At 44.3% G+C, this 26,950-nt stretch overlaps 1 protein-coding gene across 1 annotated transcript in view; it reads right to left on the bottom strand.

Annotated features, from left to right (window-relative positions):
• Positions 1–26,950, bottom strand: part of GRIN2B (glutamate ionotropic receptor NMDA type subunit 2B) — a 203,737-nt gene that overhangs the window by 17,545 nt on the left and 159,242 nt on the right. Inside the window, exons 5-9 of the mRNA XM_074869431.1 lie at positions 11,716–11,924; positions 11,249–11,420; positions 10,429–10,582; positions 8,751–8,876; positions 5,555–5,784 (exon numbers count right to left, since the gene is read on the bottom strand). Of these exons, the coding sequence (XP_074725532.1) occupies positions 5,555–5,784; positions 8,751–8,876; positions 10,429–10,582; positions 11,249–11,420; positions 11,716–11,924 (891 nt within the window). The remainder of the gene's footprint in view (positions 1–5,554; positions 5,785–8,750; positions 8,877–10,428; positions 10,583–11,248; positions 11,421–11,715; positions 11,925–26,950) is intronic.

The raw sequence follows: 26,950 nt of genomic DNA on the forward strand, positions 1-26,950 counted from the left end.
CTCCAGATCAACAGAACAGAGAGAAACCTGAGAGACTGAATCAAGGCTAAAGTATATCACAGCCTCCTCACCGCTCTGCACTACGCAGCACTGAACTTAAAAAAAGAGGGAGAATGACAAAGAAAGTAGGGCTGAAGCGGGGGGAGAAAAAGCATGCCTGAAAACCCACTGACTTTAAATATTTATAGCCTTAAAACTACTGAATCACTTTTTAGCACACAGGCATAGAGGCTGGTTCTAAGGATCTCAGAAAGCATAAAAATCATGCCAATCCAAAGAGTGCAGAATGACTAAATCTACAATAAATATATCCATCTACAACTGTAAAAAATTCTCTGCTATTATATTTATGTACACAATAAATGTAAGTCACCAGTTAGAAAGATCTATTACTAACATATGATATGCTGTAGCTATTTTAATAGCTATTTATTAATATAAAGACTTTAGCATAATATGTAATTACACAGATATATACTGAACTATATAGTATTTGTAAATAGTTCATACTACAGTAACTGATGATTTACAAAGAGATGCACAGAAATCATCAGATTTTAAGGCATAAAATTTCAGACTATCAGAGTCCTGAGTTTTCTACACTTCACTATGAACCAATGTTTGTTTTAATTAAGCACTAGGCAGTACCACTACTGTTATATATAAAGGTCATATTTAAGCAAAAGACCGAACACAGTTTAACTTATTTACAGGAAAGGTGTCCTCCCACAGAAGCACTGTGGAAAGAAATTCAACTCTACCCCATGATGTAAGGTTTGGGGGCTTGGGGACTTCTATATTTTTGGTTTTTGGTCAAGTAAGGTACATTGGACTCTACACATTTTAAAAAAGGTTTTGATTTATCACAAGAAGACAGAGTTGGAAGTGTCATGGTCTTACTTCTGTCTAGCTAACTCCACAAAGGTCTCCTGATGATAAAAATCATACCACTGTTGACAGGACTGCATATCTTCTGCTTTTGGACACCACCACATAGAACTTCCTTTGTATCTTGCAGAAATGTCTGAAAGTACCACAAATGTCTGTTCATAGTAAATGCGCAATCCCATGGAAGATTTGTACTGCCTCCAAGCCAATCAGTTGGACAACCTTCCCCTTACAGACCTTACAAAGTACAAGAGTGAACCCCACTTTTGGTCCCCTTGGAAAATTTCTAGCTGACAGATATACCCACTCTGCATTTTTCCTAGACTTCTCCAGAGAAGGTATTTGTTGTACAAAAGCTGCAAGCTCAGAAAAGCATTTAACTTCAGTCATGTGAATAATAGCCCATTGACTTTAATGTCACCACTCATGAGCGCAAAGTTAAGCACATGCTTAAATGTTCTGCATATCTGGGATCCTTGTATAATTTAGATTTAATGTGCCGCAGAGTACAATGTAGGAAATAATTCATTTTTCCGTTTCATGGCCAAGCATTTATTACTGCAGAAATACAGCAGATCCTTTTTTGCAGGTTTTCAGTGAGACTTTTGCTTTGTATCAATCTGAAATGTTTCGTTCACCTCAGAATAATGTGTATTGTTTTGTCTTCCAATTATCTCCTTCTGTACCTTTCCTTTGTTACAGAAAAAAAATCTTTATTTTCCTTTTTTTTTTAAATATAGGTCAATTTTATGAGTAGTGCCTTTAGAAAATGACAGGTCAAAAATACATGTCAGAAATATCAAACAAAATATTTTGTTTCAAGTATGCCAAAATGAGTTACTTTGGCAAATATCAGAATTTCCCTCTGCCTTCTTACACTCTCCCCAGATTTTTTTTCCAGTAAAAACATTGGCCAGTTTTAACTCCAAACCTTCTTTTTTTAAAAAAACCCCACCATATCTATTGAAAAGAAAATCTGACCTATGCTGCATAGAAACAGGTCCTTTGTCTCAACATTTCATTAACATCTTAAAAAGCAAATAAGTCATAACATGTGAAATTTCAGTAATCTATATTAATTTGCAGGCATGCAGAAATCCATTCCTCTCCTTTTTATGTCAATTACAAAATTACCATTTTGATACTTTATTAGCTTCTTTGGCATTTCCAACTAATTTATAGGCATGGATACTACTTTTTTTTATTATTAACCTACTGCATTCTAAATTATTTTATTTAAATGCCCTGCTGGCTGTACACATTTGCTTTTATTCTATTACTACTGTATATGAATGGAAATTATGTATAGCTATTAGATTATTTCACACATTAGTTCATTTTATATAATCTTTCCTGTATTTATTGCCTTCGTTAGACTGAAATACCACAGGCACTTGTTTCTCTAATGTGTCTGAAGCTCTCCCGTTATTGGAAATTGGGTTATATCTCTTGATTACAGTCAGATGAAATCCAGACTGCAGTATTCTATGACTGGCCATCTTACCAGCAGGGCTTCCTCAGGGGGTCGGGGCCACAGCAGCCCCCCACATGGACTCCAGACCGATGCAGCTTGGCAGCATATGCAAGTATGCTCCAGGCTCTCAGGAGGAGTGGGTTTCTCCTCCCTCAAGCTGCCCATGGCTACACCAGCATTAAGAGACACAGCTTGATGTATGATCTAGCAGCTGCAAGGGTTAACATGGGGAAACGAACAGCCATCGTGAAGAGGGTTCCTGGGTCAGCTCTGGCACCAGTTTTGGGCCAGCTAAGCACAAAGGGGTGGCACTCAGCAGGTTGAGCTTCACCTGGGCCAGAGAGAGAGTGACAGAGGTCACTAAGCTCTGTACAGGGAGCCTCCAGCCATCCTCAGTCCAACCTACTACTCTGGCACAGAGGTATCCACTCCAGCCCAGCTCAGACAGGCCTGCTCAAGCATCCACACAGCACAGCAGAGACATGACATTAGTCACTGTCTTGCATGTCATTAGGAAGTAAATGCTGGGGCACAGCCAAGACACCATCCAAGTCCTTAGACAGCTGGAGCATTTCAGCCTGCTTTTCTGGGGTAGCAGCAGGTCAGCAGCCATAGGCACCTCTTCGAGTGGCTCTTCCCAGGCAAGGCCCAAGGAAGAGGGTCCAAGAAGACCCTCAGGGTGGCTGTCACAGGTTGTAGCCAGCCTGACCTTGACAAGCATTCCCCATTCAGGCACAGTAACAGATTTTGTGAGAGCATCTGGCATTTTGGCTGCTGTACAGTGCCAGTGGGACACCTTCCCCAGGTACTGTCATGCTACAAAGACATCTGCAAGCAGATCTGGGTCTAGGGAAGTAGGAACAATATCCCTTAAAATAACTAGCCCTTTGCCTGTCAGCTTAGATTACATCCTCTGCTGACTCCTTGTTCTGGACACAGCTGCTCTTGCCAGCTGATGTAGCAGGCTAGGAGGTTGATCTGCCTCACTTCTGCTGTGGACACCAGAGTACACACTGGAGATAAAAGAGATTGGAAGCTATAGTCATTCCTATTGGCCACCTGGCATGGTCAGTGACTGCCTCCTTTGAAAGTCTGAACTGGCTAATTCAAGCAGGCAGGAAAAAGGAGGTAAGAGCACAGCACACCTCCATCTACCCTGAATGTGGCTGCATCCTGGCCAAGCAGTGCAATGAGGGGGTGAGTGAGTTGCAAGCAGTATGCAGGCTTGGGAAGAGGGAAAAGAGGAGATTCAGAAGAGTAAATTCCTTGCAAACCAGGGCACCTCGAAGGAGTGTGACAGATGCCTAGATGGTAGCTCTCAAATCCTGCACGGCCTTTTGTGTGTTCAGAGTGGAAATCCTTGAGCCCAGTAGAAGCTCATTCACTCACATCTTTTGGATGGAGTTAGTCCCACCTGTCTTTATTCTCCAGAGGCAGCAGTTGGCCTTCAGTTTTTACCAGCCAATTTTCATCTGATTCTAGATGCTCTGGTAGATCATAATTTTACCCAAGTGTTGTATTTGCACTAGCAGCTGTGTTTGAGGCATACCACAATAATCTGAGTATGTACTGTGGCCTTTCCCTTCCCCAAGAAACAAAGCACAGGTGCTTTAGGATAGCTAAAGCAAACACAGGTATGTTGGCAAAGAAAAGTAGAAGAAAATGACCTCAATCCAATGCACACAAGCGGCCCTACAGTGAAACCAACTAAAATAGTCCCAGAAACTTGCACCCAAAGGCTCTGTGAAGCTCCAGAAGTTAGCACTTTCAATTGATATTTCATGCACATATCTCTGCAGATATGAAGAATATCTTGAAAATCATGAGAATGTAAGCATGGCTCTCTCCATGAGCCTGGGCACAGCCTGAAACAATAGATCACAGGTATGAACTATCCCATTTAGCTCAGACAGTTGAAAACCTAATGATGACAAACTAATGTTAACTCTGATAGGGCTGGCTGGTTTTGAACAGTGTCTTTTAGTCTGACAGAGTCCACAGCTTCTAAGGAGTCTCCACAACAACCTCCACCTGGCAGAAAAGCATCCTCCCCTCCACCCCCTCCTCAACACAGCACACTGCAAATGTGGAGACAGCGTGAAACAAATTAAAGGTCAAAATTAAAACAAATAACAGGAGCACTTCTGCATGGATTATATCATTCTGTGTCCCATTTCATTCCAGGAAAAAACAACAAAAGGGGAAAAAAAACTCTTAAAAATTAATCTACCACAGAATTTATAGCGTGCTGCACAGGACACTGTATACACAGGGGGCCTGGCCACAATTTATTTTTAGACTATCATGGAGGACACAAGAGACAATAACTATAACCAGTCCAGCAGCCGCAAACTGACACTTGCAGTCCTCTTCTTGCTGCTATCCCTAACAGCAGTGTGTGTGACCTATTGCTATTTGGTTGCCCTACAATGGCATGACCCCTTAACAAATTCATCATGGGCAATTGAGCCACACAACACTCAATTCCTTGTGAGTAACCTCACCACAAAACAGAAATAAAGCAGTGTGCAAAGCTTCAGACCCTCATGAACCAGAGAGTGCTACCCTGCATGCATGAGCAATCTCCTCAAAATCCTCAGTGTGCAGAGCCCAGCAAAAGCAAATGCTCTGAAAGGACGAAATGCAGTGCATGTAAACAAGGCAGCAAAACATACTCTGAACAGGAAACTATTTCTTATGCTAAGCTTCCAAAGGCCTTGAAAAAATGACAGTATAACTTCAAATACAAGCAATAGAAAATCATCAAAGCCATGCTGATTTGCCCCCATGGGCAGAACTTGTCCCCAGAATAAACTAACAGATCATATTTCCTAGACTAATGGCCAGCGTTCCCCCACAGACAAATTATTTCATCCTGAAAATACAGGTTACAGCCATTATGCACATAGTCTCCAAAGCTCCATTAATTCATTTCTTGATGACAATCAAGGTGTGGTTTGGGATCATGCAAGCAAGCACAGTTCAGTTCTAATTCATTCCTGAAGTGCTTAAAACATGTAAAAATGCAACTGAATACTGATGAAGAGCAGTTGTGCTATTTAAACTAGGGACTAAAGCTATGATGTGACTCTGAAAAAAACTGAACACTTTCCCAGCAAAAGCGAAGAAGAGAGGGTAGAGCAGCCTTTTCTGTGGAAAAGGCTGCTTTGGGGGTTTGGGTAGATCCATTACCTTTTTGTCGCTCAAGCCAGACACCTGGTCCACGTATTCCTCTTGGATCATGAAGGCAGCCAGGTTGGCAGTGTAGCTGGCCAGAAAGATGACAGCGAAGAAGGCCCACACCGACACCATGATCTTGCTAGTGGTACCCTTGGGATTCTGCACTGGCACAGAGTTGTTGAACACCAGCCCCCACAGCAACCAGATAGCTTTGCCAATGGTGAAAGAGGGACCTCCTGGCTCTAGAGCGATTGAGAAACATGATCCCACAGTGAGCATCTCGGAATAAGTGGTCTGCATTTCTATTCACATACATATCTTGACTTCAATGTTAAGAGCAGTATCTTCCCACACACAAGATGAATATCTGCAGCTGCGCTCCCCTATGTTCGTGACACCATATCTCAGCAAAGTGTGACCCTGAAAAATGACTTTTTTAAAACATCCTCAGGCTTCCATATTTATTCTGTCTCAAAGATTTCCACTGAAACCTTATACAAGGGTTTTTTTTTGTATCTGATTGGAGTATCTAAAACCCAAACATTCCATTTCAGTTTGTGTTGTCACCAAAATAGAGTTTGCTCAGAAAAGCTCTATCCCCATTTCTAGCTATTCAACGGTGATGTCCTTGAACGCCCAGCATATGCCTGTGCAAAACATGGCTTTTACTGTACTTGTACAGGTGCAAGGAAGAGCACCATCTGAAATAACAGGGCTCTACAAATACCTCTGCAAGAGGGTTTCATTACCCAGTCTGTTGAAGACACACAACCCGGAGAAGAACACAGCTCCTTCTCCCCATGTTCTGTGTAAGGTACATAACAGTGACATATACTCTGGTCTATCTCAGGAAAATCAGCAGCTCTGTCCCAAACTGTCCAGGAGCAGATCCACTGTTTTAAAGGCCACTGTTTTCCCCTTATTCACTTTTCAGCATGGAAGCTCACTCATACCCCAAAAGCCATGTGTGCTTGTGAAGCACTAGGGCTGAAATTGTGAAATCTTGCCTGTCTCCCAGCAGCCTCATATCCCTGGCATGTACTGGTTCCATTAGTGGGAACTCAAACCAAAATTTGCTCAATTTGAACACAAGAGGATCTGTCAGGGGAACTGTAAATGCAACTACTCCAAGGATGAGAGCCCTCTGGCACAGTTCAAGGGTCTATCACTTTTCCAGTGGTGCCAACCTGGCTCTGCAACCTTTTGGGTTAGCATCCTGTGTTTTGTCTCCTCCCTTGGGTAGGCTGACTGGTGCCTAGTGATGCTGCCTGTGGTTATAGTTGACTCCAGCAGAGGAACAAAAGGGAAGAAAGTTTTGATGCTCCTCTCCAGTTTTGAAACTACTGAGCAGTGAATAGCATAGATCATCTGAAAGCACTAACTGTGTTCCTCTAAATACAACTGAAAGGTACAAGGGGCTCATTTTGCACCTTGGGAACTGCACACCAAGCAGAATCATCACCTGGAAAAAAAGGAGTTGCTAGATGCCAAGGAGACAAAGCTGCTATAAGAAACATGGTTTGGCAGTCCTTGTCTTTTTACATGCTGGAGTGGTAGCTTTATATCCCTCTCTACCTGATGTGCCCTGAGACACATAGGTGCAAGGCCTGCTAATCATCAGTGGGAACTGTATGGTGTAAAGAAATCTTGAGAAGTTCCCTCCTAAAGCCTTCATCTCTCCACTGATCACCCCATGTGCTTTCACAGTTACTTTTTTAGCCACAAACAAAGACAACAATGGGAGCCTCCAATCCAAACCAGGAACTCAGAATCCTTCAGAGCTCTCCAATTCTGAGTGCCCCAACAACAAGCCAACATCATTGAGGAGCTAGATCAGTGCATGCCCACCTGACCCTGCAGGAAATATCTTGGTGTCCATAAAGAGAAAAGGCAGGTGTGGGGTGCAGGGATATACTGTCATTGACTGGTTCAAATGCAGCCAAAGCAACATTAGCCAGAGTGTTCATTACCAGACAAACGTTGCAGTCTCTGTAGCAGATTTCTACATCTTCACATTACATCTGTCAGGGATAATACCTGCCTGATCATGTAGTACTGTTCATAATTATTCAGAAATATTGATATTTCTGAACTTGCAGCTGCAGTTCAGCTAACTTAATAACTCCACAACTGCACACCTGTCCTAAGAACTGCTTCCAGATCCACATCTGTATTAGTATCTCTCAAAAGACTCACAGGTTTAACAGTATTTACTTGTGTCCACAGATCCATGTGGTTATGATCAGTTGCCATAAAGGCCCTCCACATCTCCATGTCAAGAGAGTTCTCCACTTCCCCATATATGTGGTTCTGCCAACATTCTCATTAACACTTTTTTTTCCACTTCTCTCTAATTTGATGGCATAAATTCACTCAAAGCACTAGATTGGGAAGCAAATGAGTGTATTTTCCTATAATGCTCTCTCTCTCACAATTCTGAACAGACCAATAACCCCAGAAATATTTGAAAGCCTGATTCAACAGGGGATGAAGATACGGAGATGACAGAAGGCTCAACTGGCTAATTTTCTTCATGCCAATAAGGCAAAAAAGGCTGTCTTTTAGGCTGTTTGTCCATCCTCTATTCAGCTCATCAGGCTGTCTTCTGAAGATCAGAACCACAGAGTTGGGTCACTCACTTGTTCCATTCCCATCTTTCCTGCTGTCCTTGCAAAATAATCTATTGCCTACTCCCAGGAAAATGAGCTTCCCACTTTCTCAGTTGGCCTTATCAAGCCAGAGAGCCAAGTGGGGGAGGGACATGACCAGGTGACAGATGTGGAGTCTGGAGGACATAGCACTATGCTGGGAGGCCAGCAGAGCAGCCTGCTCTCTGGGGAGATGTAGCACTGAAGGATGGATTGACAGTGCTGAGCCCTCTGATTGCCTCAAAGAGCGCAGCACCGTAGGCACTGCCAGTACTGGCTACCAGGACCCATTTTCCCTCAATGAGAAACAAGTTGGAGCTGATGTGTGCTTTAGAGATGAAAGGCGACACAGCTCCATCTCCCAAGCCAAGCAAATTATCCATTATACACATCTGGTCTCTTCAGAGTCTTTTTTCCACCTGCATCCCTGACCTCCTTAGTCTGAACACAAGCTCAGAGTGGGCTAGATCCATATCATGTTCAAGGCAAAGGAAACACCCTGATAAAGGAGCTGGGATTGGAAGTGAAAGAGGATCATGTCAAGGAGGGACTCCCCTTACCTCTGCCATCAGCAAGGCACCGATTATAGCCCACAGGGCTGAAGTACTCAAAGACGAAGACAGCTACTGCAGAGATGATAAGCAGCATCACAAACATCATCACCCATACGTCAGCACTGAAAGGCTCTGGAGAGGAAGAGAAAATCATGGTGAGAAACCTGATACACCACCTCACCCCTCCCTCACCTCCTTTGCTGTCCAGAGCACCTCAGTGAGAGTGTGGGGCAAACTGGGCTTGGGAAAAACAGAGGTTACAACAAAGCCTTCGACCCAAGTCTGAAAAACCTCTTGAATTAGGAAAAGTGTAGTTTCTGTCTCTGTAATTACTGCATTCCTTCTTACTGTTACATTTGTAACACATAGCTCCATCTGGAACTACATGCAGCCATTGTGGCATGCATTGATAAAATAAAATGCATTGATAAAAGATTGTTCCCAGGAAGTCCTCCAGCACCATCTGGAGAGAGTGGGGAAAATCAGGCAGAACTGGCAGAGTTTCAGACAAGCATCCAACTTTCAAGATGCTATTGAGCCAAAGAGCATCTCCAACTTTCTGAGGTTCAGCCTTAATGGTAGTAGTTTTTTCAGCTATTCCATTCCTGTAGCAGTGGGAACACTGGCTCATTCCAGAAATGTTAGCTTTCATATTCTGCAAGTATTTGATCTCTGCCAGGTTTTTTCCTTCTCCAAGCCTGAACAGATAAAGATGGGACTGAACCAGATCGAAGAAACTTAGAACTTTGCTCCAGACTATAGCCAATATTGCAATCCTGGTTAAATTGCAATTTAAAATTTTGGAGTTATAACTTTATCATTGCTTTTACATACCCCAGCAATATTGGTGGACTTGGCTAAAGGCGAAACTCCTGAAGAGTGAGTAGTCATGAAACCCCTACTTAAAGAGGTTTGGAAAAATTTCTTTACCCATATAAAGTGGTTTCTCTTTGTAAATGTTCTCAGGATGCTGGCAGAGAGCAGACAGTAATTATATAACTCAAATACTGTTTTTGCTGCATCATAAAGTATTTTATAAAGCCAAATAGTAGATACTAGGAAGACATGGATGTCTTGGGGAAATGCAGTACCATTTCCTCATTCTCTGATCACCCTACACCACTGAAGGACATTAGAAATCACTTGATTGGAAGACACAGTGTCAGCACAGAACTGATGGTTTAATTCTTCTTGAAAAGCTCTATTAGATCTCTAACTTCTAGCGGTTGCTCTGTCAAGGGAGGGTCAAGTAAATACCTTCTTTATAAATAATGTCTCTCAAAGTGCAACAATTCAATACTAAATGTTATCACTGAGTACTATGGCATGCCAGCTATAAGATTTGAATCAATTTTCTTCTGGCCTACGCTCCTTGAACATGCTATTAGTTGAGTCACTGGAAAATCACGTGATGCAGAGTAGGTGACAACTCTGAGTGAGCCCATTCTTTGCTGGGATTAGGCATACAATTGCTGTGAAATGCCTTGAACTCCTAGGCATTGCCTGTTTCCATTTGACTGGATTTTGCTTGCTTGGGATTTAGAACTAAAACATCAGTTTATTTTTATATACCTCTCCCACAGGTACTCCCAAAAAGGAACTTTCAGGCTAAGAATCACAAGCAACCTTCACCTAATTTTTGAGGAACACTGGGTGAAGTTTTAATTTTAGATTAAAGTGATACCTAAGAAGGCAGAAGGTGAGACAGTTCCATTGCTACGTGACACCATGACACTGATTCCCGTCTCAATGAAGGGCACAGAGAAATCCACCACTTCTGAACGCTCTTCATTAATGGTGAGGGATCCCACAGCCATATAGGCCCGTTTGGTGACAACCTGGAAGAATGAAAGGAAAAGATCACACACAGAGCAAAGGCACATCTCAAGCACCACAGCCAAGCTCCTTCTCACCTTCCTGCATTTCCACACAGTCCTTCTACTCCTGTTATCCCATTCCCTATATCGTTTCTATCACCTCTCCTTTCTAATCTTTCATCAGGACACCTTCTTTCGGGAAATCTATAGACATTAATCTTCCCCTCAAAGCTGGTATGTGTATAAAAAATAAATCTGCAGAGGTCTTAGGATAAACACATCATCCAATGAGAAGATGTCTTATCTCATTTTTCTGTCCTTGCTTTCTCCTCCCTGTAACACTGCAAAGTCTTATTTCACTCTTTATGCACCTTATATGTGATCTAAGCATAATCTAGGTTGCAGCCTCTCTGGCACATGGATATCACCCTCTTTCTTTGACTATGAGGGCCAAATTTGCATCACTATAGAGAATAATAAATAATTGTTGAACAGGAAAGATAGTCATGATCAGAGTGTCAGAGCAGATTGATTCACCCAGCACCCAGAAGGAATTCAGGTCAACCATTTCTATAGTCACCTCTGTCCCTGACCCGGAAGGGAACGCAATAATGATGGGAGACCAGACCTGACCCATGTCACCCAGCCCAGGGATGAAGCACACCATGCCCTCCCTTTGTTGCTGACCTCTCCAATCATTCCATTCCACGTCCCATTGATCTTTTTCCCATGCTTGCCATTAGTCACCAAGTAGAGGTCATAGGTGAACTTGACAGACTTTGAGATTTTCTTGAGGATGTCAATGCAGAACCCCTTGCAACATTTCTTCATGTAGTCTGGCTCCTCATCAGTTTTGTTCCTGAACCATCACAACAATAATGGGTTAAAAGACTGGAGAAAACTCCCTTAACTCCCCTCTGTTGTCAATAGGCACTCCCCCTCCCACAATATAATGTGGAGAATTTCACTTGTGTTATCTGTGCTGAAGGATGTTGCCCAAAGGGGCCAGTCATGAATGGACACAGGCTAGGATGGGCAACAGAGGTGACTTTTCTAAGAACTATCAGGGTATGATGGTATTGGCCTAACAGACTCTCTACATTCTGCTGAGAAGGGAGAGCCCAATAGGAGAAGAAAAACCCAGGGATGCATACTCGGTCACTATGCGTTTTTGGCAAGGGACTGTGTTCCTCATGCAGGTGCCACTTAGGGGATCCACATTCTCCACAATGACGAACGGTGCCTCTTCCAAGGTCACAATACTCAGGTGATCGTCCTCACGTTCCTCAGAGTCGGGATACAGCTCAAAGCGGGGCCACACGTAATACTTCATCTGCAACTTTTTTTCCTTCCATTTCCCCACCTGTGGAGACACAAACCACAGAAGATAGACTTCTAGCTGCCCCATCCCTCTGCAACCACCACAGCTCCCACAGGCCTGGGCAGGATGACCACTCTGGAGTACCCAAGCTCACAGTTCATGTAAGATGAGGACATTCCTGGGGAGAAGGCTCTGAGTAAGCGGGTTCAAACCAGGGGGAAGTGATGAACAAGAAAGATGTCTGGGTTGTCTCATATCTGTGATGGTCACACCCTCTGGGAGAGTGAGTGGATAACTAGGGGGATACCATCACCATGTAAGGGACTGTGTCAGATGTTTTGTCTTGGCATTGCTGTTGCGCCATTACCACCTCCTGAGCCGCAGGGTGGTGTAAGACTATCGGACCATGTCAACTGTCTGTTTCGGCACTGCACCACTTCCTAAACTAAGCCTCAACATCCTGTTGCCCTGAAGAAGTACGCCCTGAAGAGGACAAAAAAATCCTCGAAAAACCCACAGTGTCTGCCTGGAGCTGGAACAACTACCTCTTCTGTAACATCTACCAAGCTAGCTGCATGTGTGCACAGGGCCGGGGGATGAGGAGGACGTGTGGAGTCTAAAGGCATCACTGGCTGACCCCCCTTCCAGTACGACCACCGTGGACACTTAGGCATGCGCGCATGGAGGAACACAGGGCAGCGAATATGATAATGAGCTCTGTGGAAATGGGTGGACTAACTGTGGGGACTGGGATGATAAAAGGACTGCGTACTCTTCTCTCGAGGGATTCCCCATCACCTGCAGGGACCCCCCATCACCTGCACCAAGACCAAACCAATGGGATGCCGCTGGATTCGTGGTGGTTGTAACTAATCTTGCTGTATTTCTTTCGTTTGCTTGCTTAAGTATTCTGACTTTTTCTTTTGTCTTCTCTCTGTCCTATCACTATTATCAGTTGCTACGGGAAATAAAGCTTACAAGGTTGTATGGCATCTGACCTTGTTTGTGTCTTAATCTCGCTCTTGGGATTGTTTAAGAACCCTCCTCGATATTGGATCGGGACACACCATGGCCAAACAGACATGATGTCTTTCAACTTTCTCAGTCAAACAACAGAAACAGAGCTTGTTGTCTACTGAAATGTTGACTTCAGCCTACTAGCCACAATACATTATTTTTTCCTGCTGAAAAAGAGACATATATACAAATATTGAAACAAATGTCATTTGAAACAAATTGAAATACTTCACCTGAAAAAGTAAAAACATAACTTCTTTATTTTATTTAAATTTTGTCTTCATTTGTTTTCAGTTAAATTCATCAGATTCATTTTAGCCAAAATTGATTTTGTCCAGAAATAACTCCTTCTGGAAAAAGGTTGCCCATTCCTAGTCAGGACCGGGTTCTTCCAAGAGACAGGCAAGTGAAGAGGGAGATGTTCTGCATTTTCCGGAGTGTAGTCACAGAAGTAGAACATAGACAGAGATGCTTGCTAACAGTAGTTCTTGCAATCCCCTGCTAAGGCCTTACTGAAATACCTGCTTTTGTCCTTTCACAATGACTTGGTTACACACCTTAGCTGGAAACAAGGAACTGCTCTGTGTTTCTGACACATGAAAAATAAAATCAACGAGCATCTATGATTTTTTAATCTTGCTATCTTTCCATAAGGATATATTGTAATTTTAGATCTTTTCATTTTGCATTTCTTAAGCAAACTGAGATCATATCTTCAGCAGTCAGAAGAAGGGAGTGGAACTCAGTTGCCTTATACCTACTGCCCCAAATAAGAGTTGTCTTGAAGCTACTCCAGTCCCTAAAAGGATATGTGTAGCACAACCACTGCCCATGGTAGACCATTCCTTGCAAAAATTCCAGGAAAAGAAAAAACCTGAACATCAACTATGCTTTCAACTATCAAAGTCTTGCCCTTGTTCTCAATTCCCACCATCACAGTTGACACTAATTAGCACCCTGGCTGGCAGCTGAAGCTGAGAGGGCAAGAAACTAACTGGGCTTTAGAAGGAACTTTCCTGCACGATCCTCAAAAAAAGCCCTCCAGGCCAGGGCTGAGACACATTGACTTGATGGCATAGGCAGTGTGGGTGCGTGGGAAGCTTGCGCAACTGCATTTCGCAGTGTACCTGCTTGGTGGGTAAAGAGAAAAGCTTCATTCCACTGCAATCCAACACCCCTCCCACCACCCCCAAATTTCAGTCATTTATTTATTTAAATGAGAAGACGAGAGAAATGAGCTTATTAGAAGCTCATTAGGTGTCAGCGGTTATTCTGTGAAACTCAAAGCCCAGCTGGGGTTTGACATTTGAGAGCAGCTAGAATTCACATAAAACACTTGTCACCTTCAAAACAAACAAACAAATGCTTCATCTGGCCATGAAAGAAAAATCTGCTCTGGAGGCTTGTGGAGAGAGAAGAAAGGCAGAAGAAATCACCCAGAGCCAGCAGCCTTCCCATCCATCCCTGCAGCATGAACACAGCACCCCAGTGAGGGCAAGGCAGTGGGTTTTGTAAGAAGGGGGTGAAGTGGCTGGGCAGCTGGTCTTAACTTCCCAAGGGCCCTTATGACAAGCAGTTGGCAAAAAATGCCAATGAGAGCTTGCCCCTAATGTTCCCTCCACCCATGGAGTCACACTGCATGGACCAGCAAGCAGGGTACACAGCTATTTTTCTTCTTTTTCTTTTTTCTTTTTTCTTTTTTTTTTTTTTTTTTGTTACTTGAGTGGGTAGAGAGGAGGTTTTTTTTAATTTTTAAATACACTTTGAGCAGCAGGTGAGAGCTGGCAGAGTGCAAGCCCCAGGAACTGGTGGTCTCTTTTGTCCACAAAAGACAGTTAGTGTTGTCTAGGGCAGGAGATGGTCTGTACTCATGCTAATATCTAAGCCTGGATGTGGAGAGTGCATTTCTAAGGGAATAAAGAGCATATACTCACATGCTCACCCAGGGTCTGCTCAGCCCTGGACTTCCCACTTGTTGACCAAGCAGGTCAATTTATCATCATCTGAGGCAGAGATTTCTGCAGTGCAACTTTAGCTCTCAAGTAACTGAGCTCAAATCCCCAAAACCAGTTCAGTGAAGCCACAGACAAGCAGAATAACTGCACACATGGGGCTCAGTAGGGACCAGTGATTAAGATGCTGCACAGAACAGCTCAGACTTCAGCTCAGTAACATTAACTTACCATAGAAATAAGTGGTTGATGAAAGAGACATCTTGCAGAATCTCAGCAGCACTTAGATATCACAGTAATAGGCATGATATAAACCCCTAAGTGATAAATTAGATCAGATAGGCAAACCCAACTCATAATTACCCAGAAGTTCTCTGGGACAGAAAGGGGAGTTCATAAGGCTGTGTGCCAGGCACATTTCACAGTGTTGTACCACACGGAGAACATTATGAAATTAGGATAACAATGACAGTCTTACACAGCCTCCTGCATGCTGAAGCACCTAACCTATAAATACAATACTACAAGTCCTTTCCTTATTATCCCAATAAGATCATTCTAAATTGTCCAAAAAGGAAGAAAAACAGGCTGTAAAGGAATGTTCTGACCTAAATTTTCAAGTGAACTATGGAGTGTCTCAAGAATACATGCAAATAATACATTTCATTGCCAACCTGAACAATCAGGCATGTCATATACCTGCAGACATGTATACATATGAATAAGCAAAGTCAGAAAAGCTTTGTGAATTAAGAGGGAGCAGACTTCTTTACACGCTCAGGTATGCAAGGGTCAAATGTGTATGCGTGTAGTTAAAGAAGAACGGGCTTAAGCAACACGTGGGCAAGGGCAGTAAGAAACAACAAGAAACACCACATGTGCAGAGGATGGAGACAATGCAAGAGAAAGAAAATACAAATGTGCATTGTATGCTAGATAATCTGCCATGAGAGGGAAGGAGCAATTCACTGTGGGGACAGAGGTTAGCCACAACAGAATTAAATGTCACAGATTTGTCCAGGTAATGATGCCTACTCTCTTAAAGAATATAACCTGCCAAGCTGTGCAGAGCAGAGCAAGGCACTTCTGAAGTCTCAGGGTATTTGGTATTAACAGCTTGTGAACTGCTATTACTTAGGTTTTGCTCAGTGCTTGCCTCAGCAAAAAGAGGAAAAATAAACCATCCCAGGCGTCCTACATATTTGTCACCCTGCAGTTTCAAGGCCCACAGGGCGCTCTCCAGTCAGAGTCTAGTCATCCAAACTCCCACTAGGAGCCCTGGAGGGTCACAGAATCAGCAAAAGTAAGGATGCTAGGGATCTTTAAAACTCCCTTTCTAGTCGTATTCTTCAATCCCTAGGTATGTTCTAGTATGCCAGGGCAGGGCTCCTAGGAACCAGAATTTCACCTTAACTTCCCCCTGCTCTGTCTGTACCACATCTGATCTTATCAAGAAAGGAAAGTCACTTTGGTTTGGGAATGTTGAGGGAGGGGAACAGCTAACTTTTATCTTAAATATAAGAGCCTACTTTGGATAACAAGCTGTTGGAAGTAGAAGTCCAATACATTTGCAAAGAAAGAAAGTGAGAGCTACTGTAGAACAAAAAGTCAATCATATATGCTAATGGTTTGCCTAAGTATATAAAATATCCCATGCAGAGAAAAGGTAAAATTGTCTATGTAAAGGGAAAGTCTTCCAGCAGGCTGGCAAACTGCCTTAACCGTGGTATAATGCAGCCAGAATAAAAGTGTTCTGCAGTATGTTAATGCGCATCTTTAATGAAAGGTGTATCATATCAGTTGCCTCAAACTAATTCTTAAGAGAGGCTTTTCTCTCCTCCCAAGGGAAGCTAAGGCTTGTAACGGCCATTTGTGTCAGATGTTTGTCTAACCTGTCCTTACACTGACAGACAGCCCACGGTCTCCGTGGGCAGTCTGTTCCAGTGCTTAACTACCCTTCCTATTAAAAAGGGGTTTTTTCCTGATGTCTAACCTAAATCTTCTTGCTGCAATTTATACCAGGAGAGTATATTTCTTTATTCTTCTACATGTGGTCTTTTGAGTGTTATCAGGTCAGTAAGATATTTATAACACAGAGGAGTTGGTAGTCTCATTCAGTGGATACCTTATATGCTATACTGGCAAAAGCAACCACCTGTTCAGATGACCAGCACCCAGTCTCACCATTTACAAAATCCTTGTCCAGATGGGTAGCATGGACAAGTACAAGCTACTCTTGTGAACTTTCAAAATTGTCTGTTCCATTCAGGGCAGAAAGCAACCTCTGAGCTCCTTCTAGTATGCCAAGGCAGGACTTCAAAACACAAGAGCATCTGGAGAAACCTCTAACTAATGTCAACAGATGGAAAACCAAAACCTCCTAGAAATTTGGCTTTCAAGGGCTAGGCAGCAGAATACGGTTCTGGATAAAAACAGAAATGTTCAGATACATTTCTCAGGAAAGATGCTCAGAGACATTGCATTTGGTTTGGGGGTGAAGGTTCAGGGGAAAGCCTGAATCTTCAGGTGTCTGTTTTTCAACAGGTTGCAGGAGAAATATGTCTGGACAAAGCCTTTTGATAGTTTTAATTTCATTTAGGCTCCCATTTGCACCATGCCTTGCACCACTCTCTTTTCATTTAAAATCTTCTCTCAATTCCTGCCACTCCTGGTAGAGAAGAAATACAAAAGAAATAAAAGGGGTTTGGTTTAATTTACAGAATAAAAGAAAGACCATTTCAAACTGACTTAGGACTTAAACTGCTTTCTGTATTTCCCCAAAAGTTCAGCATTTCCTCCCTTATTATTTTTTTTTTCCAGGAGCTGAGGGGCTTGTTCATTCCAGTGGGAAAGCACTAAGACAACACAGAGCATGGATTAGAAGGCAGAAATTTCCCATTCCACCGAGGACCTCTGGAATCTAATCTGCACCTTTGTGCCTTCACTCCACATTGTGTAAAATGGAGATAATTTTATGTTTTCACCTTTTGGGTGCACTGGGTAGATAAACACAGAAAAGGCCATGAGGCTCACAAATAGTATGGGAATGAGGAGACACACACATGTGTATAGAGCTAAATAAGGGAACATATGCAGCACCTATCTGTGAATGGTGTAAATGTGCAGAGCTTCTTTCTTATCTTTGCTGTCAGATAGTTAACTGGGAAAAAAACTTACATAACCTTTACACCTGACTTTAATACATGAAAAAGGGAAGATCAAATATAGAAAAGGTAAAGGTAGGATGCTGGGCAGCAAGCAGAAAATAGCAGTGTTATTGGTAATATAGCTGATGGAAAAGCATACCTAACCCCTCTGGGAAGCAGGGAGAGTCCAGGGAGAAATAAGAGTCTTGACAGTACAATTAGTACAGATCCTGAATGAGGACATGGGAAAACCAGAACAACTGGGCAGGACTTGAAAAGGGGTACTATAGGAATAACAGAAACACCATAGAAATAGCAGTTATAACTGGGACACTGCCAGTGGAAGTACGCACTGCTCAGGGTACGTAAAAGTAAAGGTAAACCTGAGGGATGCTGCTGTAACCTTAATGCTGGAGTAGATTGTGAAGAAATAAATCATGCATAAATAAAGCGGAATCATTTGGTACTGAGATAGTTTTTGGAAGGCTGGTGCAAGATATTCCACCAGGACTGAACTACAGAGATCTACTGTAGCTCCACAGTCTTGGCTTTCAGTCTGGATAGAGATGTCATTACTGTTATTAAAAAGAAATTTTATCAGGAACTAAGTTATTATGGGAGACAGCTTTGTAGAGATAAGGTGGAGAACAAATGCAAATTTTAACAACAGCACCCTGATGTCTTTTTTTCTGTATCTGATAGTTGGCACATTTCTTCACCCAGAATTACTCAACAGGCAATAGGTCATGCTGTTTTACACTCTGTTTGGGCAAAGCAGTGAGGAACCTTACCGAAAAGCTAGTTATCAGAACTAACCTTGGATTGAGCGATTAGGGGAACAGAGAACCTGCCTTAAAGGAGGAGATTAAAAAGCTTGTTTAACCTAGATAAATGATAGCCAAGAGGGGATATGACTGCTGTGTATAAATAGAGGGGGGACAGATACACAAGGGAGAAAGAAAAGGGGTTTTTAAGCAGAAAAACAATGTTGGTACAAGAACAACGGGTTGTGAGGAAATTTGCCTTGAAAATAAGATGGATTTTAACTATCAGAGGAGGGAAGTTCTGGAACAGCTGCCTGAAAGGAGCTGTGAAAACAACTAAAATGGGTTCAAGAAGAAGCACAACTGGTTTGTACAGGGCTATATGATGTTGTTGCCTAGAACATCAGGGATGGGACCATATGAGCCTTTCCAATCCAGTGGCCTTAGGTAAGCAGAAGCAAGAGGAGGATTTCCTCTGTGCAAAACCTTTTCTCCTTGACTTTTCAGCCTGCAGATGTCAAAACTCAGTCTTAATCATTATATCTCTGTCCCCCAGCTGACCCACATGAACACAAAGCTCTTGTTGTTGATATCTCCACCTCCTAGGCTTATACGTCCCTCATTCAGCACCAAAACCTTCCCCAGTGCCCTGAGAATAGAACATTCCTCTTAGCCTTCACCCAGGCTGGTTAAGTCATGACTCTCACACTTCCAGTGCTAACATCACAGCCATTACCAAATGTATAATTCCCGTGATGCTACAGGTCTGTATCCTTACATAGGCTGGTCTACAGCAGGTGGAGAAGAGATGCCACGGAGAGCAAAAATCTCCTGTTTACAGACACTTAAGGTGATTAATTAGCCACATCAGCCAAAGCAGACAAGAAATGGTTGTGAATGCTCCACATGCAAAATTAATTAACACAGAAACAACACTCCTTCCTGAACCTCAAGTTCACCTTCCACAACCACCTGGGGAAGGCTGCTTTCTTCACTGCACCTGCAGAAGCAGGAATTGCTTCTAATAGCCTTTCAATTAAACATGTAGGCTGCTGGAGATGGCAGAATTTTCTTCCCTCTATATTTATACAGCACCTAGCATATGCCAGTGAGAGGCTTGGCTTAAAATACAGACAGGGTGAAGTACTTGCTCTTGCTTTACAACTCATTCTGGGAATAAAAGCTCTTTGCAGAAACACAGTCCCCCAGCTCACTGAGGTTTGGCATTTACTCAGTGCTTGCCATTTTTGCTGAAACATTTCTTTCCTGGTGCATTTATATGCTTTTTGCAGTTGCTGAGGTCCTGTCCCCTGCCATGATTAGCCTGAGAAGGTTAATGAGATATACTTTGAGCACTTCTGACTTCTGCAAAGTCAGTGAACTATGAAGCTCTGCTGGTGTCACAGAAAGGTCAGAGCTATGAGAACGCCAAAATGTTTGCCTTGGTAAATCATTCCTCGAAACCAGAAGGTACCAAGAGATCACTACAGGCATAAAACCAGCCAGGATCACCCAATAGCTCCCTCTGGGAGATGGTGCTGTTCTTGGCAGTAGCATTAACTTGGTAGATCAGGAAGTGGTTCATCCAGGCAAGGCTGGCTCATGCTGGAGCAGCACGGTTTCCAGGGGGACATATTTGTTCAAGGTCCTCAGTGCTACCTGATGTACACATAACCATGATTTATGGAAATGCAGACTTCAATCAGCACAGGCATAATTAGGAGACATGAGAGGAGAGGTTAGAGGAAGCTGTTCACAGTAGTGTGACCAGTGATCTGAGTAAGGCTGGAGGATGTAACTCAGCAAAGCCACAGTTTCTTGGGGGGGAAATCAGGTATTAGGATTTTGGAAAAGGAATTAGAAAAATATCTTAACAAACACTGCAGACTGACTGTACCATCCAACATAACCCACCTCCAGCTAGCATGTAGTGACAGCACCTGACTCAGGCTCTTACTTCAGTAATGTTGCATCCTTCATGCATCCATCCATCTGTCATTCCCTTCTGAAATGATTCCATGTGAGGAGAGGGGAGTTTAATACAGTGTCCTAAACTCCAGCAACATCAGTCTATTCTGATTCTGGTCTGGGAAATAAAATCTAAAGCCAGGGAGCTTATACTGCCCCTATCATTGCTCATCTAAGGTAAAAGAAGGTTTCACCTCTACCGTTCTCCTCTGCAGAACCATGGGGCAGGGGAGAATGTAGCAGATATACTGGTGGGATTGCATGTTTTGTGTCACAGGAGGTTTGAGAGTCACAAAGGTTTAAAGAAAAATGTATTTTTATGTGCATGTATAGGCATCTAAATGCTTTCTGAAAGCATTTTGCGGTCTCTAGGAGTGCATCCGCATTGTGCAGGTGTGTGTCTGCATCCAGTACGTGTCCATGCATGTAATACCCTATCTAATGATTTTTCCCCTTGGCTTTCCCTGTTGAGTGCTGGGCTTGGGTTTGCATTTTGCTGAGCTTTTATTTCTTTCACTCAGACTTTTTTTCCCCCTAGAACATGTTACACAGAGGGAGGGATGGGCTTGCCAATTCATACCGCAGTCTGGAAGATGGTTTAGAGCTTCGGCTGGTAAGTGGGTCCTGTACAGGAGTGCACAAAACCCAAACGTGTGTTTCCCTCTTCAGTGACACCTACTCTTTACACAGAGCTAATATCTCTCCCAGCATCTCTTGGAACCAGAGGTTAAAGGAATGTTTAAAAGTGCAGATCCAGAGGAAGGCCAAAAATGTTTCCTTGTGCTGAACAAAGCTAAATGTTGAAGCAGGCCCCAGCAGGGTTAGGAGAGGAGGCAGCATGAAGAGAGAAGGGGTGGGTTGTATAAACCTCACTGTTTTCTGTGCTGTGCAAGCAAGACCAAAGGCACTGCTTTGAAATGCATCTCCAAGAATATCAGAGAGATCCTATAACTTTCACTGGGGAGTGTCACAGCAGGTGAAACACCTCCCCATCCTGAATACACCAGCCAGAGCCTCTGCCCTCCACACAGCAGCCCCGCATTGCCACTGTGCAGAAATGCATGCCTGCCAAGAGAGAGGCACAGGCAGGCATGGCCACATGCACACTCCTCTGCAGAGAGGCTCAGGGTGCTCAGCTCTTCTCTCGCTGGTGAAAAGGGGAGGAACATGCCTCCTCCAGAGGAATTATTGCACATGTTGGGAGCCAGATTTCAGAGAAGGCAGTTACAGAGCTGCATGCCCCTGTTTCTTTCCTCTCCCACCACTGAGAGCTCTGGGCAGGTGATTGCAAATGCTGTCCCCACCTGCCATGCACCCTTTGTCCGGATCCTGGCCATGGATTCACACTGGAATAGCCACAGCCAGTCCCACCGTTCTTCACACTTTCAGGGTGCATGTCTGCATGCCCCCCCACCACCTGGCACATGGCAGGGGGCCTCGTGCACTGCACCCCTGCCATCCCAAGGGGTAGCTAACTGAGCCACTGCTCCAAGTTATCACCAGATCTCCAAACTGAGTTGAAACACCAGCTCTGCTCTGCATTCTGGTTCTCTGCCAGGTCTCTTCACTCAGCTTTGCAAAGGGGCCAGATGGGAAGCAAAGCTGTGGGATAAGGGCAACAAGGGACACCCTTGCTGGTCTCCTCCTACCCTCTGTGTGGTTAAGGTGGCTGCTCTCTGTCATCCTTGCACCTTTTCTTATCCACAGTCTCCCTTGCCTGTCTCTATGGAGAAGGCATGGAGATAACCTCATGCCCTGACTCAGTTTCTTCTTCCCTCCTTCTTTCTGTTATTCATTCGGGTGTTCTCCAATAAACACAAGGGACAGGGGATGGGGATGGGGGGGGAAACTGAGGCAGCAGGCAGCCCCCAACTCACCTGTTTGAGCAGAAAGGGATGGTAGTCCCTCATACTCTGGCTCATCAGCACCCCACCTCCCACCCACCCACAGTCCTGCCCTCTGTCTCTCGTGTGCACCCATGGACATGGTCCCCACTGCACAGACCTGTCTCCTCACTGCTGCCTCCATCATGTCTTCAGTCTTCTGCCCCCATGCCAGGACTGGCCACAGAAGTGAGACTAGTGCAAGTGGTGAGGAAACCTGCAGGGATGGGGGAGTAACTCATGGTGTGATTTCCTCCCTGTCTCAGCTCCCACTGACTTAGAGCTGGGCTGGGTGATTTGTACCCATCCCAACAGTGCTCAAATGATAGCCTCACTTCTGTCCTGAAATGAAGTTCTGGCTCAAAACCACATCAGTGTCAGTGCTGTGTGTCTCTGTCAGTAGTGAGCATTGCTGGGGTACTTCTGTCCATTCTGCTGCAGACCAACCAGTCATATGGGAGAGACTGCCAGGCTAACCGGGGGCTCCCAGGAGCTGGTGTGGGCTGTACTCCCCAGCTGGAGCCTCCTGCCTTCGGAGCTTATGCTTCAGCCTCTTTGATGGACGCAGGCTCCAGAAAGAGAGCCCACGAGTTGCAGGACCCCCACCTGACCCACTGCTACAGCCAAGTACTGGGCTTCGCTTGAAAATCATGCCACTCTGCCATGTCTGGACAGAGCATTAGACAAGACCCGCCAGCTCTACCTACACCCTACAGAGAAGACCTGACCCTTGGACGGAGCCCACCAGCAGGACAGCTGGTTCACTGCACACATGTGCATTATTGCCATGCTGGCTGGAGCCAGCAAGCACTCTGTGAGCAGCAGGGAGAGGCTCTGCCAAAGATTTTGCTCCTTTCCCATCCCATACACAGGTGCAGACACGCACACACACACAGGTACACCCAGCAGCAGTTATCCTAAGCTGATCTGGGCTTGAAGTCTAGGTAGAACTGCCAAGGGCCCAGCTGAGGCCATCTGGGCTGCAAGTCATCTCTATGCAAAAGGAATACAGTCAGACCCAAGCATGGATAGAGAGAGAGGTAACCTTGAAATCAGCGATTGGGAAGGAGAGAGGAAACTATGTATTTGCCAACCCCAGCTAGCAAAGAAGGGTTAAGACAACGACTGCTTTCTTGGGAGCTTGGCCTTAGGGAGATAAAATCCTCCCCTTCTCTCAGCCCTGATGGACCTCAGGCGCACCTATTTTTCAAAGATTTGTCTGTCATTTTGTGCCTAAACATGTCAACACAAAGCAGATCTTGTGCCATTCCCTTTCCACAGTCTAAAATTAGGAGAATGGGCATGACAGAGGCAGTCTTGGAAATATAAGATGAAGCTAAGTCTCTCAGCAGGTTGCAAAAGATCTTTTGTGGCACATGTAAGTCCACACACGGAATGTCTTATTGCAGTCTGGAATTAGCTGGATGACTTCATATGAGTATATAAATGTGTGTGTACTTTGTAGTTACCTCTATTAGAAGGGGAGTAAGTAGTAAGCCTGTAATTAGGTTCTCTGACACTTTCCATTACAAGAGTCTTCAGGCTGACTCCCTGAGAAAAGCCAACATTTCCATGTTTTGCAACAGGCATTTGAAAGTCAGCAGGGAAAAAACCCTGAGGCTAAGGACATGATTTCTACTTTGCCCCATCAAATTTCATTCACTCTTAACTGCATTATAAACTGTTAAATAATCATCATTTCTTTTCTGTCACTTTCTTGCAGAAATCCTGGCAGACAGCCCAAAGAGCATCTGAGCATAAACATTGTAAGAGCTAAACCCATCAGCCCAGTAAATCAGTGGGGACGTCCCCACCAGTACCACAGTCAGTACAAGGAGCACCTCAGCTTTGGGAGTGCAAGGGAAAGGCAAAAGTCTGATCAGGCTGTCCACAAAACATGGACAAACCATCCAAGTTCTCCTCTATGTTTTAAATGCATTCTGCTGTGAAAAGGTCACTTGCACTCCAACATTTAGGATACAGAACAAAAGCGAACCAGTTTGAGCTGTCATGACTGTCTGTGGACAAGCACAGGTTAGTCACTGGGTTGAGCAATCAGACTCGGTGCTGAAAGTTCAGCATGCATAAGAATGAACAATACATTTCTACAGAAAAGATTTCAAGTTTTCCCCTTAAAAACAAACCAAAATGAAACACACAAAATCCCCCATGAAGCAAACTACACTAAAGGAACTTTATTTAGGTTGAAATATTAGGAAATGGCAGGTTTACAGTTTCCTTTTCAGCCTTTCTTCCATCCCAATTGTGTGTGGACATTTTGATTCAAGTTTTAATTAATGAGTGCATGCAACTCTCTCCATGAGGTCCCTGCCTCAATCCTTGTACTGCAAAGAAACTTGAAGGAGTAGAATTAAGGTGGCCAAGGAAACAAGACTGGCATTTTCTAGCTTGATTTCACAAGCTAAAAATGAAATCACTGTTCTTTTATTTTCTCTATGCAATTGCTTATACAGCCTGAATGTGCAGAAGCTCTTATAAAACCAATAAATGGGCCAAGAAAGTAGCAGTGAAGATAGAGAAAGAGCTATCCATGAATCACCAAGCACTGGCAGAGAAGAGAGGAATAAAGAAACAGCAATGGACAGCAAACCAATCTACCAATGTAGATTATGCAATCCCATTTTATGACGAAAGCAGCAGCACTGACCTTGCCAAGGGGTTGAATGAGGCAAAGAAAGTAGAAGCCAAGTTGGAAGGGAGCATTGGAGAGAGGTGGAAGAGGGTGAAGCTGGCAGGTCTCTCATGGTCATGATGCCCAGAAGGTAAAGAGGAAAGGAAGGCACTAATCAGGCAGATTATGCTGCAGGCAAGTTTCTCAAGTTGCAATATGCTTGTAACATGCTTGTAGCAGGCTAAGGGAGAGAGAAGCATGGTCTGTACAGGAGGTATGGACAGGACCAAGCTGGTTTGATCTGCGTAACCTTAGAGTAGAAGCACAACGGTGGGGGTAGATGGCATCAGGTCACCAACCCAGTTACGGTCCAGATGCCATCTAGCCATGTTAGACCAGCAGGGCTAAGCTGAGAGCTGAGGCAGCTTGCCAGGCTCACGCAGCTGCCTTGCACCACACCATACTGCTGCATCCCAGTGGCACTGCTCTGCACAGTGTGGATTTACCATCACAAGCCTATGCCAGCACAGGCAATGCATAGCCACATTTCACAGGGCAAATTTGCCCTAAGCATCTACACCAGCTGTGCAGAGCACAGATGCTTTCTCCCCAAATGCCCAGGAGTGAAGGGACTCAAGTGCTCTCTGTAATCTTGTCCTGTGCTTGCTCTGTGACCTTAAGCAAGTCACTGATGCTTTCTGAAGCTCAGTTCTCCCTCTATAAAAGGCTTTTAATAATCCATCCCACACTGCAAGGGGGATGAACAGGGACCTAACAACTGAGAGAAATTACAAAAGTCAGCATACTAAGGAGATGCCTCAGCTCATCCACCCCAGAGGAAATCGTGCAGCTCAGGGCTGCACCCTACAACCACCTCTGCTGTAGAAGAGTGATGGTTACTGCAGAGTGGCCATGCGTGCCAGCAGTCAGCAGTGGAAATCATGCTGATTAATGACAGAACGGCAGTACAGCAGGTCAGGCATGTAGATCGACGGCTGTAAAAGGAACAGTGGGATTTTATACGGTACTCGCTAAGGACTAGTTTGGGATCAGGAGATTAACTAATAAAGCTCAAGAGCACATTCTTGGGTCCTGTCCAGCTGCTCTGGAAGCTGAAGTGGCACAAGTGACCAGGCAGCTGTCCTTCCTGGCTCTCTGAAGATACCCTTCCTGGAAAAGGGAGCACAGTGACACTCAAGCTGGCACTTTGGTGCTCAGCCCTGCCCCTTCCAGTCTCCAGGAAGCAGACCCATCTCACCTCCCATGCTCAGCATAAAGCTCAATCAGCTGAGGCCCCAGGCCACAGCTCTCCATCATGACTCTGAAGAAGCCTCTCTGCCACCTCAGGACCCCATGCAGCAGGTGAGATGTGGGTGGGAGGGAGGTTGCAACCTCCTTGGAGGGCAGGATTGCTTGTCCTGTCCTGCCCTCCTTGGAAGCCTCCTCCAAGGATGCTCTCCAGCTGTGGTTGACAGCTGTGGCTCACCAATGTGGTGCTGTCTTGCACAAGGAAATGGAGGGACCCTCCAAGACTTGAGCAGAAGAAACAGCCTTGGAGAAGGACCAGGTGGTCAGCAGTTCTCAGTGATGAGACAGGCATTGTGGTGGGGTGGTCAGCCAGGTGCAGAGGAGCCCCATGGCCAGCCCAAGGCACATACAAGTGCAAATTTGCCTCAATGCCAACTTTAGCCCTGTCTGCTTTTCTG

The sequence above is a fragment of the Strix uralensis genome, chromosome 5, assembly GCF_047716275.1.
Source record: "Strix uralensis isolate ZFMK-TIS-50842 chromosome 5, bStrUra1, whole genome shotgun sequence".
Taxonomy (NCBI): domain Eukaryota; kingdom Metazoa; phylum Chordata; class Aves; order Strigiformes; family Strigidae; genus Strix; species Strix uralensis.